This window comes from Castor canadensis, chromosome 8 (genome assembly GCF_047511655.1).
Source record: "Castor canadensis chromosome 8, mCasCan1.hap1v2, whole genome shotgun sequence".
NCBI lineage: Eukaryota > Metazoa > Chordata > Mammalia > Rodentia > Castoridae > Castor > Castor canadensis.
The window spans coordinates 81,118,804-81,141,571 of NC_133393.1; the positions used below are offsets into that span (position 1 = coordinate 81,118,804).

The window sequence follows — 22,768 nt, forward strand, 5'->3', positions numbered from 1 at the left end:
AGCTACCTGCAATGTGTACCTTAGAACATTGTCTTAGCACTCTAAGTAGAAATGCTTTAGTTCTCTTAAGGATCTTTCTCCATCTTTTGTAAAATTGCTATGAAAATCATCTATTTTGTAACATTTCCCAGATAAAAACAATCTACCTTAATACTAAATTGCATCCAAGTAGGAATACATTCCATATTTCTTTTTGGTGAACAGCAGGTCTAAGAATTCAGTCAAGCAAGCCTGTCATTCTATTGAACTGGGTGCTTTTATTAGGGCAGGATCTGCGCAACTTGTGGCATTTTTCATTACATTACACTAGTGAGAATGTTCCAGAAAGTGCTGTAGAGTCACAACTATTCTTGCCTAGGTTTCAAAGCACTTAAAATGTTTTTTGGAATTAGGCAGGCTAATTAATAACTGAACAGATAAATGGGATTCCTAGCCTATCACTAGGTATTGAATTATGCAAACATTAAAAAAGGATATACTAGAAATCCAACATACAACATACACAACTTAAAGAGAAAATTTTTATTGTGATATAAAATGCACTTATAAAATGCCCACAGAAGGTATGTAATTTTTCACTGCTATATAAATTTATTGGGAATGTTATTCACATCTAGTATCACCTAAAACATACTGTAAACAATGAATTATACTCTAAAACAAATGCATAACTGATTCTCAGCAATCATTGGTTTAATAATAATTAGTAATATTATATAACCACATCTGTATTCTGGAATGTCCATTTACTTTCATGTAGTGTAGTGGAATTTAGAGTACAAATTGCACACGGATGGTATGGAAAAATTCACTACTGAATTATTTTGTATCTTCATGACAGGTAGTATTCTTCCTGACTGAAAATGACAGCTTCAATAGTGGTCTGCAACATAGCTCCAGGGTTCTTAATGCAATTACTTGTGGGTATGTGTGTCTATTTCTGCACCCATGGAACAACGTGAAAGTATATCTTCAGTAAACAAGTGCAACATTACTGCTTACTACCTTGCATGTTTAAATATTATAGTCTAATTATTTGTAAACAAACAAAAACCACACAAATACTCTTAATTCTATTTAAAAAAAAAATCTGCCAACCCATAGTTATTCTTATATGCTTTACTAGAACACACATTGAGTTTCAGAAAGGTGCACGTATTACCTTAGATAATAAGGTCTAGCAATGAAGCTTCATATTTTATACTATGAAATGTGCATTTCTCATATTTGTTTTATGCAGCATGAAGTTTAGGTCAAGGAATTCCAAATCCTGGATACCCACAGTTCATTTCAAAAACTTGTCAAAGTTATGGCTCTGCAGCAGGTTTAACATATTATTAAATATGAAGTGTTCTAGCTCCCTCTGGTTCAAGTATCAAAGAAATATGAGGCTCAAAATCTCTCTAGGTTATAACTGAAAATGCAAAGCTTTAGAAGACAGTTAAATGTGTTTTTAAATAAGATATTAATTGAAACAAGATTTTTAAACTAAGAGTTTATCTGAGTTAGCCTGTTTAAGCAATAGGAATTTAAACAATTTAAAATTTGAGTATTTGCTCTAAAGCAATAAAGAACGCGATTTGCCTATGAATACATGGTTTTGGAGTGAAAAAAGTTTAAAACTTTTTCATCATTTTTACTTTAGTTTTGCTTCTTTTTGACTGATAATTAATTTGAATTTCTACGATATAAGCATTTGTACTCATTGTATTTATGATGTAATGACTTACTTTGGAAATACACATTTTTTTAAAGCGATGGAAAGAAAATTTACTAAGGCTGTTTAAAATCTATCAATGTCATCAGAAATCCTGCAATATAGAAAATATCTGGTACTCTTAAAATGTCAGAGTGAGCTGACTTGAAATTTTAATGCCATTAAAAAATAAAAAGTCAAATAGAAAAAACTGCTGCAATTATTTCTCAAAGGTACAGACATAATCCCAGTCTGACAGCACAGCTCCTCAGAGCAAGCAACTTTCCACTTTTTTCTAGGCACACTACATTTTCAGCTTAGAAAATAATTAATCTAGTCCTTAACATATTCATGCAGAAATGTGAATATTTTAAGGTCTTTCCATTTCCCTTAAAAAAAAACAAAACAAATGTCTCATTAAAGAGTAATAAGAAGTATATTCTACTTTAAGACATTAGACTTTCTGGTATGGTTCCAACTATATAAAACCTTAAAAATTATGTGAAAGTGTGGAATCAACACTCTGTGAAAACAGTGTGACAAAATTAAACATTACTATGTTGAAACCCCTTCTAGCTTTAACTCAAAAATAGAAATCATGAGTCTTCTATAACATTAATTTTAAAAACACACAGAAGTGAAAAGTGCTATTTTTCAAAAAGTACAATTTTCCTCCCTGCTATATATCAACATGGAATGATTTCAGTTCTCCTGTACTAAAAGCTGAACTTTTAAAAAACTAGTGTTGCAATGTTTAATATAACAATTTTAATCAGTAGTGGCTTCCGTTTCAGCTGGACCCCGGATTAGTCTTCTAATTCCTCTTTTTCCTGCAGGACCTTTTGGTTTTGCAAAACTTTGCTTATGTGCATGCTGCTTGGGATGTACTTCCTCATAAAGGAAGTCTGCAGTCAATTCATCCCCATTGTCTATCTCAATCTGTAAAAGAGGAAATTAGCAATGTGATACAATACAAAAAAAGTGTAACATTCAAAATCTAAATAAAAACAACAAACCAATTTTCAGGTATGAATGCTTACAAATACATGCATAATTCCATTCTAACAAGGAAGAGTCAAGAACCAAGTATTTAGACAACTTCACTTTCATGCTTTTCAGGGGGATGCTAAATGAGTTGCTTAAAGATATAATCAGCCATATTCATTTTCTATTTTGTTCCTTCTTACTGCTCCTATTACATAATATTTATAAGTAGAAGCTAGCATTACATAGTCTATATATGGTCACTACATATTCAAGAAACATTACTTATGCTGGGGCTGTGGTTCAGTGGTAGAGCGCCAGCCAAGTGCAAGGTCCTGAGTTCAAACCCCAGTAGCCAAAATAAACAAACAAGAAACATTACTTAAGTCACCTTCATCTGTGTGTTGGGTGACTTGAAATCACTCTAGAACAGATGTAGACAAACTATGGCCTGCAGGCCAAATCTAGTCCAAGTTAAGACTGTTTTACATTTTCAAAGGTTTGTAAAAAACAGAAACAACAACAAAAAGTACAAGTGACAGAGACCTTATGAGACCTGGAAAAGGCTATAAAATATTTACTGTCTGATCCTTGGTAGAAAAAGTCAGCCAACTCTTGCTATAGAAGGTGCTACCATGTTTCAGTGATTCATAATATCTCAAGGAATTTCATATCTAAAACACTGGTAGCTTGTAAGAACCTTTATTTTAAGAGTTGAAAGGCTCAAGAATAAACCATATCTTTCCTTATGCTTTATCTGAATTTGAGAAAGTAAATTCAAGAAAACTGGTAGCGTAGTTCCTCAAATTCAAAGGTTTATGCTCATTCCCTCTTCCCCAATAGCTGGAAATATTCCCAATCATTCCAGGATTCACAGTTATAAATGAAGATGGTAGTTCTTTATTAGTGAGTTCAGGAACGGTCACTAATACATAGCTCTTGCAGCCGTACAACAGAACTTCTAAATTTACATTTAAATTTAAATAGCCATGTGTGGCTTGTGGCTACCATATCAGATAGTACAGATCTACAGGGAGAAGGGGATCATAATAGGTCACTCACAGGCACAAGGAGGAGATCTAAAGGACTTAGGATATAAGTATTTTTACTTATAAATCACAATAAATCTTGTGTTACATGGTAGTAACGAAAAATATACGGAAAAGAGGTAAGTCTACCTTTCTAATTACATCCATCTGTAGTTGTCTTTCTACAATTTCTAGCAGAGGGCTCTTGCAGCTAGAATACAACATCCGTTCTCTTATACTGCATGTGTATCCAGGCATTGAATAAATAAAAACTGTAAGTTAAAATAAGTACGATTAGCAGCATATCAATCAAAACAAGTATATAAACGTTATATAACTATAACTAAGCAGGGCCAGTGGCTCAGTCCTATAATCCTAGCTATATGGGAGGCTGAAATTAGAAGACCATGGTTCAAGGCCAGCCCAGGCAAATAGTTCGGTTAAGATCCCATTTCCAAAAAATAACCAGAGCAAAATGGACTGGAAGAATGACTCAAGTGGTAGAATGCCTGCTTTGGAAGTACAAAGTTCTGAGTTCAAACCCCAGTCCCCTCCCAAAAAAAAAAACCCGAAAAACCATAGTAAGATTTCTGGTAAGAAATACTTCAGACTACAGTGCCGAAATACCAACAAACAAATGGACAGTAACCTGCTAAAACCAATGTGTCATATATACCTATGGACTCTAAGTAGTCTCCTTCATGGGAATGTTTATACAGAAAGAAATGGTAACGCGCTGAATCCTTGGGAATCCTCTTTGGCAAATCTTTCAGTTCTGTATTTGTTGTGTTGGCCAAAATTATAATTTCGTTTTTTATATCGATTTCCTATCAATAAGAAACAAAACATATTCATTAAAGCAGATAAACAGAAATTAAGCTAAAATTTTGTAATAAAAAAAAACTAGGAGACAACAGGGACTTACAGTCTTGGACTACCTGACTTTTTCATAATGCACATATACAGCTTTTATAATCTTTTAAGCAACGAATAAAAAATCATCAAGCAAATTAAAAAATGTAAAGCCCATTAAAAACAGAAATTAAGTCATAAGATACCAAAAGGAGCAGTCATTTCACAACCACTACACATTTCTTACCAACTGCACATAGTTGAGCTGTCTTTTACTTAGTTTTTCCAAAGCCTGAAAAGCTTCTCGAGAAATAGGAAATGCTACTCCTTGTAGTGTTTGATGCTTAGTGTCCACACCAACATCAGTTTGTACCTAAGAATGACAGATACGATTTGCTGATAAAGTTTTAGTATTTAGCACTGTTCTATGACAAGAGTAAGAACACCCAACCACCATAAAATAGTAAGCATCATTCAACTCTTTCCCTTCCTAGAATTAAATTAGTACTTAAAACACTATGAATTTTAAAAGAAAATCACTTTTCAGATTTGTTCACAGTCCTGCTAGCACTTTGTCACATGCAGAGTACATGATACGTTGTTATGAAAATGCTGAGAGTAAAGTTCTAGTGCAGTTCAGTGGGGCTTTGGAGCTTTTGTTCACTTGGTTTGGCACAATTTCAATGAGCTACATAAACTTTTAAAGTGTCATCAGATTAAACTTTTAAGTACAAAATTTTACGTGATATAATTTACGAATAGTAAAATACATTCAATGTGTATAGAAATTTACTTTGTTCTGTTGAACATAAAATGCAACACAAACACCATGCACTGAATTGAAAGGAGTACAAACAGTATACAAAGACACAACACAGCTCAACGAGTTATTCTACTGCAGAAGTTCCAGACTTAGAGCTTTCTTTACTAAGAATATGAGTGTGCTTGGAGTGGAAGAGAAGGACACATCAAAAAAGATTTTGATGCACATGTTTAGTAATTTTATACTTATAAATGACAGCTAGTATAGGGTCTCATTTGCAGTGTCACAAAAGAAGTCAAATAGAAATTTTACTTTTATAAAAAATGAATGGAGATTCTACAGCATGATACTGGATAATGAAAACATCATAGAACATATGCAAATGCATACCCCAATACGATCCTCTGGGTTCTGATTGCAAGGAATAAAACAAACTATCAAACTTGTAAAATAAAATCACATAAAAATCCCACTCAAATAACTTGAGTTAAAATAATATGATAGATCCTTGCTACCAATGTAGTATTAAATGATATTTAACCATTTCCAGAGTGATTCCATTATTGAAGCTAGTCAATAGTTGTTTTGGTTACTTGTTGCTTTCTGTAAAATCCCAGTACAAATACAGTAGTTACATCAACATTCAACTAGAATGGCTGCAGAAAACACATTAAAAATATGATGAACTATAAAATGGCTGAAATTTATTGACTCTGTTCAACAAGTACTCAATTAATAATCTTCCATATATAGCTCCATTCAAGTTTATAGAAATTATAGTTTTTAGAAATCTTTAACATTCTATAGCATTTACATTTTATTCTCTTTAGTCATCACTATTCTCTGAAGTAACATTAAAAAACAAACAAATATAAAACCCTGCTGCAGGCAGCCTCATTAGATATAAAATTCTTTCCAATAAATGGGTAACGCACTTTTCCCATTCACATAGTATTCAAAGTACAGTGCTTCCAACAGGAAGATTTACTGTTCAGACATGCACATTCCAGGAGAAAGCTATTCATTAAACTGGTATGAAGTTTAATATTACCTTTTAAACTTTTTTTAGAAAGCACATTAAACCCATAGGCTTGTCTCTAAACTAAACAGAAAAACCAACCTAACATTCTTATTCTCTAATTACCTCCATATCTACTAATTTTAAACACAGTATTTTAAAATACTTAAAACCTTGCAAGCATTTCAAAGTTGTAATTTACCTCATTGATTTTAATCTGTCGTAATTCTTCCTCAGCTGCAGTCAATGGTGCAGGGGAAGACTGTGAGAGCAAATGCTTTTTATATCCATGTAATGATACATCTTCCTATAAGCACAGAAATGGACTATTATCAGTTATTCTCTAGAAATAAAACCACAGTGAAAGTTACTTTAGGAAAATCAAAATTATTAATTTAACAGGAAAAAATTTTACATGAAAAAATAGCATTATGAATTTTATTCTTTGTTTTTCTTTAATCCTCTATTTTGAAGGTTTCAAAACTTTTTAAGGGAATTGTCTACTCTTCCTTTCTTTAAGTTTTATTATTACTAAATCCTTTGTATGAGTTTGTATTATATGACTGGTACTGACACCAGTCAAATAATGAACCTAGTCATGCTGCAAACCTGTAGTAGCATTCTAAGGAAAACTGTCCTACAATTATTCAATAATTAACATATACAGATTCTGAATTCTATTTTAAAACCAGCTTATTTTCTCTATAATTATTCATAAAAAATCATTGCAGCTTTTATGTTAAAAGAAAAAAGTACTTCAAAGAGGCTTACTTACCATCAAAATTTTGTGGTTTGGAAGACAGAATTAAGGAACTAAGAAATCAGCCCATCTCATAATTAATGAAGAACAAATGATATATTCCCTCCATCCCGCTATCTACTAAATTATATTACTTTCTGAACCAGAAAACCTCTGAACAAGAAAACAAAAAAAAAAGCCTGTTCAAAAATATATTTCAACTTTCTTAATTTGTGCATATATCTATACATATTTGTTTTTACCATATAAATACTTCAATACCATATATTCTCAATGTCTAAAACATAACAAATGAATTACAAGTTACATATTCATAGTTAACTTTCATATCATATAAGATAACTTTCCTCTCTTATTCTTATGTTTACCAATTATCTGAGGTCATTTCAATTACCCATAAAAACATTAACTTTTGTACCTTTACTGTTCCAAATACTTCATCTTTAATGTGGCCACCTCCAAATTCCTTTTTCAGAGTTGCTCTTGTTGCTGCATACAACATTTTTTGACGAACCTATTCAGTTGGGAAAGCGTTTTTAGAAGTTTATGGAGAAAACACATCATACAAAAGAAAGCATATTGTGATGAAGCCAAAGCTCACTGACTATAACATGTTAATGTATACTATACATATAAACAACCACCATAATATGAGCATCTCAACAATCAATGGCTTTCAAGGTAGATTTCAAATTATTCTATATCATATTTTTTAAAAAATACGTTTTTTGTTTTTTAAACCAGGAATGTTGGCTCAAGCCCACTATTCCAACTACCCAAGAGGTGGCGAATGGGGGGAATTGTAGTTTGACTCCTGCCCAGGGAAAAAGTTAGCAAGACCCCCATCTCAACAAAACAAGCTAGGCATGGTGGTACGTGCCTACATTCCTAGCTACACAAAAGGTATAGGTAGGAGGATTGCAGTCTGAGGCCAGCCAAGGTAAAAAAAAAAAAAAAGGCAAGACTGTATCTGAAAAAAAACTAAAGCAAAAAGGGCTGAAGGCATGGCACAAGTGGTAAAGCACCTGCCTAGCAAATGCAAAACCCTCAGTTCACACCCCAGTACCACCACCAAAAAAAAAAAAAAAAAAAAAACCTATCTATCTATCTATCTATCTATTTAACATATTTATACGTAAATTTTTTAAAACTCGTAATTTTTCAAAGTATGAGTTCCAGGAATAAAAAAACAACTTAAAAACTATTTTAAAATATGAGAAAAAAACATCAAGATTAAGTAATCTTGATAATGATATTTTACACAAAGCTAGATAAGTTATTGCTAATTAGTAATCAAATATTCATGGCTTACTGATGGCATATACAATTCCACGAGGGACACAGAGATGCAAAAATACTATTATTAAAAAGTCTATAGTACCTAGGGAGAGATAATAAAGAAACTACCAGCTAACAATGTCATAATCCCATAATCCTCAATGATGAGCTCCAGTATTTCTTCCACACAGGAAGTATAGAATTAAAGAGGATGGAATCATCTTTTGAGAATAATATCAAGAAAACTTTAAAAAATCAAACGTGACAATACTGGGCAGTATTTCTATTGTAATTTCACCTAATATTCTATTTAGTATTTTTGTGTATATATGTCTATGACTTGAATGATAGCTATTCATCACTATTTACCACTATTGGGCAAAGTAGTTGTAGTTAGCCTCTTTCTCCAGAGACCCACAGTCACTTATAATTGATAGAATCTACAATTTTAAGTCAGTAACCATACTTTTGATTTCAAGAGTATGAGAAGGGTAGGGCTTCTCAATCTAATCACTTCTGATTCCACATTGTTAATGCAAGGTTGTTCCATATGATCATTCCCTTCTACAGAAAATGACTACTGCTTTTTAACCTGCATTAAGCCTAGAAATAGTTCAGAAAGAAGTTCTTTCTAGCATTTAATATAAAACAAACTACTTACATGAGAATGATCTGGAGACCATGCAATGAATATCCACTCATATCCCTGGGCATTCTGAGAATCTAACCTGAATAACAGATAGCATGGCTGCTTATCCTCCAACAGGGGTAACACAAAGGAATCATAATCCTTTTCCCAGGAATCTGAAGGCTGACTACATGATCCAATCACAAGCTGCTCTATGAAAAGAAAATTGTAAACAGATATGTACATGATCTGAAATACCAAGTGGTGTAATGAAGACTAGAAAATAAATGAACATATAGATACTTTCCAATAACTATTACTCCCATCAGCAAAAGGTGGGAAACACATAAAGAAAAAGGGGCCAATGCATAAAGTAATTATGAAATGAAATATTATTAAAATCAGATATGAAAATTTTATAAATAGTATGGTAAAAGTTTTATATATATGTATATACATAGCACAGAAATGAACATATAAAAATGATTAGTTGAGTTGAATGATTAAATAGGCAATTCGATTTCTATTTTCCAAAATGTCAATGCTGAAAAATACCACCAGAACTACCAGTGAAAATTGTAATTTCTGAGCATGAAATTGAGCCCTATCTTGCTCCTATTTGGCCACACTACAGAAATAAAATTTTGTCTAGAAGCACAAATTAGAATGGTCACTTCCTAAGTGCTACTTGGCAAAATTAAGAAAAATGATGAGTGCAGTCTTTACAGAGAATCTCTTGCTCATGTGGACAAGAGGGTCACTGAAGCACCACTTGTCAACAGTGAAAACTAGAAATAGCATCAAGAGAATGAACAAACAACATGTGGCAGAGCCAAATGAAAGCATTCCATTCATATTGAAAAATAATTCATAAGCCTTCTATCAAAACAAATAAAAAATAACATTTACAGAAAAAAGAAATACTCAGAATAAGGAGGTATGCCATTTATGTTAACTTAAAAACTCAAATCAGCACTGAAGATTGGTAGACGGTCTATGTAAAAGGGGGACTGCACAAATACAAAAATTCCTCCTTGTAGTTGCCTCCTGGGAAGGAAGTCAGGGATTTGAGTTATCTAAAGAGGAAGCTCTTACAACAGAAAAACATTAAATTTAAAAAAGGATTTGAAGCAACTATTACCAAGTATTAAGTTATTAATTTAAGGGTAGAGATAGGTATTTATTATTTTATTCTTTGAAATTTCCTTATTTCAAATTTTTTCTCAAAACACAAAGGAAAACTGGAAAGAAAATGATTTAGGAAAAGTGGCATTTTCCTTGTGAAGATGTGCTGGTTGGATTAACTTCTCCATATTCAGTTACTGTCACTTAGGAAGTGACAGTATTTAAAATTTTTAGCTCAGCATTTCTAAAATATGCTGCTTTGCAATATACATTTATTCCTGTTGAATGTTGCAACACAGGTAGATTTTATATTCTCGTATTTTAATATGTAAGTAGAAAATGGAAAACTATTAGATTTACTTCCTGTTTACGAAAGAATAAGTTATTTTCCCAAAGCAAATATTTCAAGGTATTTTAAAGACCCAATTTATATTTTGTAACATTCTTAGAACTTTCCCAAAACCACAAGAAAGGGAAACCAGTTCTGGTACAGAGTACAATCAGGTAGAAAAAATGAGTTTCAAATACTTTGCTTCTACTTTTTTTGGGCTGATCACCTGTTTACTGATTTCTATTCTAGAAACAAAAGCACTGACATTAGAAATAGATTGTCATGCAAAAATGAGACACAAAAATGAAGAGGAAAATATTACTCGTTAAAAAAAAGAAAAATCTTTGTGTTTCCCCGGTAACTACAGGGTTAGGAAGACACACAGCACAGCCCTTGGGACATGCACAAGATGCAAGGACTCCAAGTTATCCTAAGGCACAATTTAAACTTGCTTCAAATTCATTAATAGTTGAAGTTACTGACACTGAGAGATTTAAAAACAACACCCCAAAACCCTGGGATATACAATATTTTACGATGTTAACTAACCATTTTCAATGGATATTTTCAGAAGTCTGTATTTTCCATTTCTAGCTCTGGCAAAGATATCTTTAACATCTTCACTTGCTGTGGGAAAAGGTAAAGAAAAATAAGCCTATTTTTTACATTTGGAAGTACTTCATTTTGCTAAGAGAACAATTAATTATAATGCAAAGTAAAATTCTGGATTATACAGCGTCTTATTAACAGTATTATAAAACTTAAAAGGCTTAAAATAGTGGGCACTGAATACCAGTAAGAGATATAAATATTAATGTATCTTAAAATATATGAATTTGACGATTTTAACCAAATAATTCTGTAGCAGAAATAACTCTGGAATGAATATAATGAAGTTACTCAAACCTAAAAATGGGTAAACGTTTGAAAAACATCTGAATTTCACGTTTAAAAACTGTTGAAAAGTTACTTTCATTCTCTTCTAGGTTCACTTTTAAGCTTGTGACAGAGACACCTTCTTCATCAACTCATTTTCTGTATTTGCCCATTGAAAACAACAGTATCAGATATCCTATCCTGATTAAAGAAAAGGCCAATAAAATGCATTTGGCCTTACAAATGCGCATTACAGTTTTCTTACTTGCATTTCTCAAAAAGCTAGAGTAAATTTACGGAGCAAATATTGTTGTAGTAATTTAAACCTTGTGTACTCATTCAAGCTTCAATTTTCCTCTTGTGTTGTCTATCCAGCGAGAACCACTTGCTCTAAGGGCTCCAGCACCAAAGTCAGTACTTAAGTGTTTAAATGTCAGAATTAATGCAGGCAAGGGAAGCAATGCTGTAGAACTGAGGCTATTTTGCTCTCGTGTGCGTGCAGTTGGGGCTGCATAGGTTGTGGTACGAAAGCCTTAAAAAAATTGACACAAACGGTGGCGTGCCCATCTCGGGGACGGATCCCTTGTCCACCCACGGGAAGGGCTGGAGTTTGCACCTAGAGCTCGTTAAGTGAGTAACCCCGGGGGCAAGTGATTTGATTTTTGAGGAGGACGGCGCTTCCAAGCTGCCTATTTTCCAACCAGGAAATACTGGAGGGTAGGACACGGTAATTGCACCTTCGGCCGTCTGCACGCCGTGATTAACCGCGCGCGGCCACACGGACCACACCTGAGCAACTCGGGGAGGACACGGGGGAAGAGGGACACACGCTGCACCCTCGGGATTAACAGAAGGCCGTCCCGGCTCGCATTTGGGGAAGAAATGCCGGGAGAGCTGGGGAGCACCCCATTAACTTGGGAAAGACGCTGGCACGCCTGTTGTCACACCACCGAGCCGGGCGCTCCTTGGGACGGTGGAGGACAAGTGGCAGGGCCGGACGCCCGCAGGCTCCCGAGGACCTGGGGGGCGGTCGGGCGCGGGGTCACGCCCCCTTCACCCGGGCCGCTCCGCTCGGATCCCAGGTCCCCGGTCCTCCGAACCTGGGCTCCTCGGTTACGTGGCGCCGGCCGGGCCAGGAGCGCGGAGGCCCTGAGGCCCGGTTCCTCCGTTCGTCCGCCCGCGTGATCCCGCCTAGCCCAGCCCGCATCTCCCGGGAGCTCCTTCCCCGCGGGCGCCGTTACCTTGGATGCCGGTCTGGTGGGACATGGCGACGGCCGCTGGCTCCTGGCTCTGGCGCTGAGTGCGACGAGCGGCCCCGGCCGGCGGCTCCAGGAAGTGGCGGCGCCTCCGTCGGCCCCGCGCGTCATCCGCCCGCGACCCGCGGCCGCCCCGCCCCGCCCCGCGAGGCCCGCGCCGCCCCGCGGAGGTTCCGGCCGGCCGGCCGCGCTGGCAGTCCACGCCTCGCCCCTCCCGCCCCGGGCTCTGCTCCCAGCCTGGGTCACTCGCTGCCACTGCCTGTCACTTGTCGCCTCTCCGGTTCCACCAGTCGCGCAGAGCCGGCGAGAGAGCTTTGCGACCCCGCCACACGCTGGTTCAGCAAAGGGACGCTCACAAATGACAATGACCATTTCACTGAATGTCCATTTTCAGCTTCAGAGGTGTGCACAGCCTCCTCCCTGTTTGCTCCTCCCGTCACCCAGACAGTTCCTTGTAAAGAAAAAGCGACCGGGCCGGGGGTACCGCTCAGTGCTAAGGCGTTTGACCGGCATGGCAAGGTCCTGGGGTCAATCCCCAGCAAGGCCACTCCAGGCCCCATTTTTAAAGAATGTAGACAGAAAAGCCCATCATTTCCCCCTAAATTTAAATCACAATTTAATCTTTTTCTTTTTTGGTGGGGAGGGGAGAGGATGCAAAGCAGGGCCTCGCTCCGTGGCCCAGGCTGGCGTCAAACCTCAGGATCCTCCTACCTCAGCCTCCCTATGCTGGGATTGGGGGCATGAAACAACTAAATTGAACTAATCTTAAATGGTTACCTTTCCAGATGGACACGTTTAGAGACCACATTTTCTTTCTGTTCCCCAGAGGCAGTCACTGAGTGGGAAGATGAGTACTGGTCGGTGGTCAGTTGTACCACTACAAACTGTAATAGCGCTTTGTTTTATTGGCCCTTTATGTTTTTAATCAAATGCTTATTCATAGTTCACCTGGATAAATATGTATAGTAACACCAGATATTAAAATTCTCTATCATCTTCTGCTTTTATGACCATGCATTTACTTTCTGAAAGGTAATTTTAGTATTTACTTTTGTACAGGTTTTCTATTACTTATAGGTAGAAAGTTAGGTCTTGTTTTCGGATACAATATATTTTTATTAGTGACTAAATAGGCCAGCAATTGTTCTTCTTTACAGAGACCACAGCAAACAGGATTGCTACATCCTGTTACATGTTATCTAAACTGTTTCTCAAACAGATCTTCATATCAGGGAAGAAGCAAAACTTAATCTGACTTTAATGACTTGTTTGGAGTTAAGAAATGTAGGGAGGTGTTTCACTCCAATCAAGTTCTTCCTGACACAATGGTCAATCCTGATTTACCAGTTTTGACTGCACTGTTGAACACAGGGAAAAATTGCAGAATTCTCTTGCAATTTTTTGGCTGATTCATGTTCTGGTGACTATGGAAAATTGCTTAAGGAAGTTGGCAGTGCTCAAAGGTGCTGATAAAGAAAAAAAAAAATTCTCCCATATTCATGCTTGGAAATGACCACTGTATGCTCATCCTGAAGAAGAGGAAAATCCTTGTAGGGCAACACCACTCCAACATCCTCCAGAAGGCACTTATTTTTTTTTTGCCAGTACAATAGTTTGACTTCAAAGCCTTGGGTGCATTGCTCTTCTTTAGCCACAAATAATTTCTCACTTTTTCTCAACTTCTGTGTCTCCAGTTATTGCATATTTATCAGAGTTGCCCTGAATATGATATCATTGGTTTGTACAGTGGTTTAGTTTTCAAAGAATATATTCATAGACTTATTTGAGCACCAATACAACCCTGTTTGACAGATTGGATGAAATATTATCAAGTTTTACTTTTATTATAATTTTTTCATGGTAATGGGGTTCAAACTCAGGTCCTCATGCTTGCTAGGCAGGCACTCTACCACTTCAGCCACACCTCCAGCCCAAGCCTTTTTTTTTTTTTTTTAACTTTAAGAGATTTGGAAATTGAGGCATGAAGAGAGAAAGTCTGCAGGTTTCAGGGCTAGTGCGAGTACTTGTAAGAGACAGAAGCCAATGTCTGCAAATACAGGGATGTATTATAAGAATACAGTAGAATCTGAGGGAGCCTGATGGTTTGCCTTCATCTCTGCTTCTCTCTCTCTCCCAAATGGAATCTCTCTACCTGAGTATTCAAATGGCAGACTCTGACCAACTTATACTTCACAAATTGACAGTTACAGTTCTAGCTGCATACAGGATTAAACCAGATTTCTAAATCCAAGTTCTAAATTACTAGGAGAAAGTATATGATTGACTGTTTTGGTTGTCAAATCAGCATTGGCCAACCTGGCTGCTTTACCCAGGTCATAGTGTCCATGACTAAAAGGCAATAGCCACAAGGCAGAAGATGGGTCTAAAAGTAATACTTTGAGTTGAAGTTCAAAGCCATGAACCCAAATGCAAGCAGCACTAATTGATGAAACTGACAAAGGGAGACTGAGGTTCCCAGGATCATAGGTCCCATCTTGCTAGAGCCACTACTGCACCAGCCAACAGGTGCCCCACAGACATGCATGACCAGGCAAAGTAGCAGACCTTCTGATTTTTAAGTGGTATCAGAAATTAGAATCTATGTAAAATCTTTATTTCAACTTGAAAAAGTATGAGGAAACAAGAGACCCAAATCCAGTTTGGCCAATGGACTTGCTGGCAGATCACCTAGATCTTCTGTCAGTTGTTATATAATAACATAAATTTTTTATACAATACAAGAGAGTATGATATGTACAACCTTACTGTAAGCAGTAAACATAGTTCTGTATAGTGCACACATACATAAAACTATAAAGAATCTCAAGCCTCAGCATGCAAACAAACAAAGAACAAAACCTATAAAGGGTCATTCAGCCGTCTCTTATCTGAATTGGAAACTTTTGTTAGAACATTATCATTACTTCTTGAATTTGTGAAATAATTATAAAATGCTGCATTGCTTTACACTTTTCTAGTAAAGAAATCCCCATACAGGATAAAAAGCCACATAGAAGTTGCATGATCATGACAAAATTATTTAACCTTTGTCAGCTTCAGTTTTCTTTCTTGTCATACACCAGTACTGATGTACAGTTACATGGAGAGCAAGTGAGATAGGACTACAAAGCTTCTGATGTATAGGTGATCAATGTGTGTTAGACTTCATGTCTGCTAGTTAGCATGAAGTCCAACACTGTATTTTATAAAGTATGTTTCAAAATGCTATGTTCTTATACACAGAGCAGATAAAGTTAGACTGGATTTCTAAACATCATGAGCAATTAACCGAAGTTGATTTCTTATATAGGTTCATAAAACCACAAGATCATTGTTAACTGTGGTGTCTTATATAACATATTCTTAGATTTATAAAGCATCAAATAATAAAAAGAACTCTTTGGGTCATAAAAGTGATGCCCAAACATTAAGCACCATACCTTGGCTGACTTGAACTTTTTTTGCATGAATGTAATTATAACCCTCAACAATGTACAATAAACACCTGTCAAGACTGCTAAAACTTTTAGCAAAATGGGATATATAACAAAAGTTTCTTTCACTCCAGTCAGGCTCTGTGGTGTTTGAATGAATCACTGAGGAAAGAGAACAAAGACTTTGGGTTAAAGATCAGTGTAAGAAAATAACATCTCTTTATTACTCTCCCAAGTGAAATCTGGACTGAAGTAATCCTAATAAATAATCTGTACTTCCTAATATAAGAAGCAGGGAACATTTTGGTTCAAAAGAGTTGTTGATAATGATAAAGGTGCATATTAGAATCAAAGCACAGGGAAGCACAAAGCAAGTAGCATTTTAATGTATTATTTACAGTGGGATTTTCACCCTGCGTTGGAGAAGTGCCTTAGCAACCAGCAGAATCTTGAATCTCTGTCTCATTATCGCTATCATCTCATGTGGGGTAGGATGGTTTAAATGGCTAATGTGAATATTTACAAACCACTTTGAACATACAGTGCTTTCTTTCTTTGTGTTTTCTAGTGATGCTAATTAACACTTACAAAGCTCCTCTGATGTTGATAAAGCATGTATAGAAGATACTCTCTAATACTGAGACATAATGCTGGACAACTTTTTATGACCTTTAGGTATTTTTATAGTCACCACAGACTCCAGCACTTCTATGTTAGAAGAATTTAGGGTTGTAATCTGCAATCTGCTTGGGAGAGAGTACAAGGAGAAATGTAAAGCTGGGTTTGCACAGAATGCTTGTTTCATTCTGTTGCATTAAAAAATAAATTTGAAGAAAAAAATCATAGTAAATCTTGATGGGTGGGATGAGGAGCAACACATTGCAAGATTAAAGAAAGTTAAAGCCCCTTCACGTCCATTTTTAGCTACCTTTTGGAGCTGCCTGAAAACCATAGCCTCGTGGTCAGGATTCAAAATGGATTCACCTTTTTTGTTGTTGTTGTTTTGGTTTCCTTTCATTTTTTATAAATAAAGAACTGTTCCATAACAAGGGCTTTATAAGGAAGTTTTTATGTATTTATTCTGGGGCCTACCAGTGGAAGACTTAACTCCTAATATTCTATGTGAATAATAAGAACAGTAGTACAATGAATTCCAGAAAGACGATTGTTCAACAGTCATTAAAATAATTATATTGGAACACCTGTGTTTTTAATGCTTTAATAACGGCTTCTAGTGGCATGGACAATTACTGTACATTACTTATTCCTTTATAGTGAAACTCAGATTTCATTTGCTATGGCAGGTGCCCAGCTGGGAATTTGTATTTCTGAATCACTCGGCAGTCAGATGCATGTGGTCAAGTTCTAAGCAGTGGGATGGAAAAGTTGTTGGATAAGTCTTAGTGAAACGTTTCTTAAAATGAGGCTAGTTAGCTGAAGAGAATCGTCTCTTAGTTCTCTATCCCACTTCCTCCTACTTTCTATTGGAATGAAGATGTGATGGCTGGAGTTCCAGATGTTGTCTTGTACCTGAAGCAACCTTACTGATAAAGGGAATATATGGGGAAAAAAAGTCATACATTTGGATGGTACAAAAGAAAAATGGAAAGGAACCTGACCTTGTTGACTGTGACTCCCATACCAGACCTAGCATGCTTACCTTCAGACTTAAATTCAAGAAAAACAACTTCTATTCTATTTAAGCCATTATCATTTCCAGTCTGTTACTTGCAGCCAAATATATTTTGTAAGTGAGGCATTTTGCTTTACTCAAACTGTTATGTAAAGTTATTCCTCATTAAACAGTTCTTTAGTTCATAGAGTGAGACTTTGTATAGCAGGTTTATAAGATATGAGATGCTGTGTTATACAAATCCATCTGTTTCCTGAATTTTAGATTACAATTGTGGAAATTTAGACAGCAAGATTCACATGAGTTTTAAAACTCAATTGAAGTGAAATTGAAGTTTGTTGATATTCTACATTCTCTATATGGAACAAGAAAGGACTGCCAAAGGTTTTCTATAACTTTGCTAAATAGAGAACCAAATCAGCCTAGACCTAAAAATATTACTTTGCACAAATACAGATAAATAACATTGTTTTTCAGATTTAGAAATACTGTATCTCTTTCAAAAACTGTGTATGCATATATAAAATATATAAATATCTATTTGTTAAAAAAAAGTACTTTAAAATTTTAAGATTCCCTTCTATGGAAACTGAAAACATTCTGAGCTGTTTCCTGAATTTTAACATTTTCTTAAATATTGGCTTATTCCCAAGGTTACATAAGAAGTCAAGTCTTCATTGATTTAATGTTTTGGATTCTATTTATCAACTGCTTTGTGGAACAGCTGAATAGTATTATGAATAGAAACCAACATTTTGTTTCTGAATTTATGCTGTAATCTTACAATCCTGGTTTATACTTCATTCTTTGATGCCTACAGCCTTAGACCTGACATTGTTTTATCTTTTCTCTCTTACAGGAGTTTTCAGAGACTACTCCTAACAGATAAAACCATTGGGATCAATTTCCCTCTGCTGTTTCATTTCCATTATGTTTAGCCTGTTGTCAATGGAGAATCAGGCTTCTTGAAGGATTGGGTGAGATGAGACCAAAGAAGTTACAGAAGCATGACTGCCTCTCTGTCTGCCTCTCTGTCTCTTTACTCACTGTAGTGCAGCACATTTTATTACAATTAATGTATATCTTGGATTTACTACAGTAAGAGAAAAGTGCAGGGTATACTTATATAATACTGAGAAAAATGTCAAATTTATCTTCTGAGTTATTCAACTATTATGTTGGCAAAGATTTTGCAAGTTAATCAAATTCTCCCTTGTACTTCTTATTTCTGCCTCTGGTCTATCACCATTCATTGCACTTGACAATTCTGATCAATTTATTTAACCAGTTGACTTCCCTACTAGGATTAGACTGGGATTTCTTTTTAGAAAGAAGCTGCACCTGATGGATCCATCTGATTCCTGGGTCCAGTTTTCTACTTGGCCTCACTGTAGAACAACAGCTTAGTTCCCCAGGCTCACTGACCTGGTGGTCCACTGCAGTTACTCTTAAAATCATACTCTGCCCTGCCTCACACTGATGCTGGGTGCTTTTCACTCAGGTTTTCTGAACTGGTTTTTCTCTCTCACCCTGGATTTTTTTTCTCTTTCTCTGAGATAATATTACAGTTTATCTCTCCACACTCTGGTGCTTTGGCATGACCAGCCCATGGAGTTCTCATCAGCCCATTGTTCCTGTCAGGGTTCATTACACTCCTTGTCAAAGAAGCTCACTTCAGGGCCCTAACTTATTTGGTTATTGTTTCCTCTTAAGCTGGTTTTTCACAGAACAATATCAAAAGTCCAATGAAATCACAACTCACTTTCCCTGGCTCTGGCCAGATATCCTGCAATATACTTTAACCTTGGTTTCATTTGTTTTCAAAGACTGTTTTCTATCTCTCTCCTTCCTTCTCTTCCTCTGCTTCACCCTTTCTATCTTCCATCACCATTGTCAGTGCCCTGATATTTTCCATTGAATTATTCCATTTCATTTGTAGTGAAGTGGATAGAGGGGTGAGATCCCCAGTGAATTCTCAGGTGTATTATTGTCAGAGCACATCTTAGACATTTGTAATGGAGATGGAATAAAAGGTTCCAAAGAACAGATAGAGATCTTTCTGTTGGGCAGCTCAGACCTAACAGAAAAACGTTTGACATAATGGATAATGTTCATGAGAAAATCCAGCTCCCAGTGGGTGAAATTGCACTTTATGAATTCAGAGTTTGAGTGTGCATTTGGGAGGCAGTTTTTCCTGATGGAAAATCTCTGGGTCCTAATCTCACTTCTGACTGCCTGGCTGTGTGATGTTGAATATGTGATGGCAAAATGTGCAAAAGAAGGGACCGCAGCCACAGGCTCATCTCTGCGAACAACAGAATCAACCCAGAATTATTTTTTCTATGTCTTCATCTTTGCTGTTTTTTCTTTTTATTCAAGTCACTACCATCTTTCTAACAGCATTACGGTGATTTTTTTTCCTCCTGGCATCTTTGCATTGTGTCTCATCCAGCCCTGCTGAGTGCTCTGCTTAGGACCCTACCTGTTCTTCCTGCCAACACAGCTAACTTATCCAGGGTCTCACTCTCTTCAGCATATGTGCCAGGTATCTAGAAGCCAATCTGGTAAACTAATTCACTGCAAGGTGCTCATTCACTGATTCATCAAACTTTCATTGTGCACCCCAGGTCCTGTGCAAGGTGCAAATGACTGATGAATGCAGCTCTAACATATTATCATTGTTCCACATAGCACTTACACATTCAGTTCAAACATTCTTGGGTTCAAATCTTACCATGTCACTGACTAGATGTGTCATCCAAGAAAAATTACTTAATCATTCCAGAAGTCTCGGTTTCCTTATTGGCAAAATGGGTGCAATAATGTGTTCTTGCAGGAGTTTCTGAATTTTAAGGACAATTATATAGAGAACTCCTAGTTGATATTACAAAAATATTGCTTATTGTTACAGTATTGTTTATTGTTTCCACATATTAATTTATGAAGATTTTAATTCTTTAGCTATAAATTTAGATGTAAGTTGTCAGGGCCTTAACAATTATGAATTTTAAGTCTTGTGACAGGTTATTCAGAAATATATAAGGAGTCAGGGAAGTCATTCCCTGGCCTCTCATCAATACCAGTTGTTTCAGTTCTGACAAGAGAATACCCCAGTATCAGCTATCTGAGGAACTGAAGCAGTGAATTGCTGAAGACAGAGGAGAGGTGTTATAAGGATACACAAAGGTACATTTTCAAATGAGGCTACCTAGCTATAAAATGCCAGGAAACAGCAACTGCAGATCATGAAGTAAAAAGTAGGCCACTCATTTGGAGTTAAGGTGTCAGGTAACATACAAGGTGAAGAGCCTAATGCAATAAACTGTAACAGGCTGTGAAAATTGCTACAATAGACATAAACCAAAGAGCTGCCTCCCACAAATGCTGGATGGAGAACTGCTGGTTGTGCAATTGTCTTTTTTGCCACACTTGCACACATGCAAAATGACACCGTCAGCCATCAGTAGCATCATTTTGAACAAAGAAGACAATGATAAATAGAGAGACCAGATAGCTGGCTGTGCACAAGAACAGAAAGGCCGAGCAAGAGAAAGTGGAAATAAAGCTCTCCATTTATTTTGTTTGTCACCTAAATTCGTATTGTGTTTTTTCCAATGTTTATGGATTCAAATTTTAATGTATCAAATTTGGGAACACCTAGATGAAACACCTGCTTGTTTGCATATTCTTGTACACTAAGTAGGCCTTCTACTACTGTGGGTTGTTTCTGAGTTGGGAGGATTTTTTAAACATTAATTTTGTGTGCAAGTTATAAGGATTCTAAGCACAAAGCCTATGGCTATCAGTTCAAATGGCATTTGAGCAGTAATCTGGGCTTGTTAGCTTTAGAGAAATGGAGGAGGTATATAAAATACTTTGGATTGTAGTGGACAGTAGTGTTCTGTTCTCCATTAAACTCAATACCACTTCACTCCTTTTTACTCCCCACTATTTCTCCATACTTAACACCTTCTGTCTACTACCTGTGACATTCTAAAATGCTGGAGAGAAGGAAGAGTAGCTGGTAGAACAAGGGTTTGATCAGCCAACATTTAGAAACTATGGCAGAGAAAGAAAAGACTAGGCCATCATCTACACCAGTGTTTCACTTTGGTGATTTGGTTCATCAAATCCTCCAAATTTCCTGAGTTTCTAAAGTTAGCTGTTCTAGGATTATTATTACCATCTTAAAAATGACTTATATCTATCATGAACTAGAGGATCATGAAGTGAAATGTCAATATTGTTTGTTAGTCAGCTTTTTGACACTGTGACAAAATACCTGGGGAAACAAAAGGAGGAAAGGTTTATTTTGGCTTATGGTTTCAGAGCTCTCGAGGTATGGCTGTCTGGCTCTATTGCTTTCAGCCTGTGGGAAGACAGAACGTCATGGCAGAAGGACATGGTGGAAGAAAACCGCTCATTTCATGGCAGCATGGAAGCAGAAAGCAAGACAGGAAGGAGCAAAGGGCAAAATATACTCTTCAAAGTCAAGCTTTCAGTGACCTACTTTCTCCAACTAGAACCACCTTCAAATAGTCCATCCAGTCTGACTTCAAAACCACTGATGATGTTGCCTTCATGATCCAGTATTTCTCCATAGTGCCACCAACTGGGCAGCAAACCATCAAAACATGAAACTTGCTGGCAGAGTGGCTCAACTGGTAAAGTGCCTGTCTAGCAAGCATGAGGCCCTGAGTTCAAACCCCAGTAAGGCCAAAAAACAAAACAAAAAGATATGAATTTTCCCAGCGCGGATGGCTCATGCCTGTTATCCTAGCTACTCAGGAGACAGAGATTAGGAAGATCATGGTTTGAATCCAGCCCAGGCAAATAGTTCACGAGACCCTATCTTGAGAAACCCTTCACAAAAATAGGGCTGGTGGAGTGGCTCAAGGTGAAGGCCCTAAGTTCAAGCCCCAGTACCACCAAAAAAAAAGAAAAAAGAACATTTTGGGGGGACATTTCATATTTAAACCATAACATTGTTGAAGTTATTGAAAATAAATGTCTTGACAACAAAACTATGAAGTGATCCAAACATAAATTCTTTGACATCTGGTATATATTAATTTTTTGCAAAATGATATGATTAAAATTCACACA

At 36.5% G+C, this 22,768-nt stretch overlaps 2 protein-coding genes across 3 annotated transcripts in view; one reads left to right on the forward strand and one right to left on the reverse strand.

Moving 5' to 3' along the window:
* Irak4 (interleukin 1 receptor associated kinase 4) overlaps positions 1 to 18,625 on the forward strand; it is a 65,872-nt gene extending 47,247 nt beyond the window's left edge. Inside the window, exon 13 of the mRNA XM_074083184.1 lies at positions 18,522 to 18,625. Coding sequence (XP_073939285.1) covers positions 18,522 to 18,551 — 30 coding nt within the window. The 3' untranslated portion in view covers positions 18,552 to 18,625. The remainder of the gene's footprint in view (positions 1 to 18,521) is intronic.
* Positions 508 to 12,701, reverse strand: Twf1 (twinfilin actin binding protein 1). 2 transcript variants are annotated; one of them, XM_074083177.1, is made up of 10 exons: positions 12,581 to 12,701; positions 11,013 to 11,090; positions 9,041 to 9,219; positions 7,520 to 7,615; positions 6,544 to 6,648; positions 5,714 to 5,734; positions 4,808 to 4,933; positions 4,385 to 4,535; positions 3,859 to 3,980; positions 508 to 2,635 (listed from the first exon to the last, which is right to left on the reverse strand). In XM_074083177.1, exons 1-10 carry the CDS (start codon positions 12,603 to 12,605, stop codon positions 2,465 to 2,467), a joined length of 1,074 nt encoding a protein of 357 aa, XP_073939278.1. In that variant the 5' UTR covers positions 12,606 to 12,701; the 3' UTR covers positions 508 to 2,464. The 2 variants fall into 2 exon arrangements, with proteins under 2 accessions (XP_073939278.1, XP_020016421.1); XM_020160832.2 differs by lacking the exon at positions 5,714 to 5,734.
* Positions 18,626 to 22,768: the final 4,143 nt, after the last annotated feature.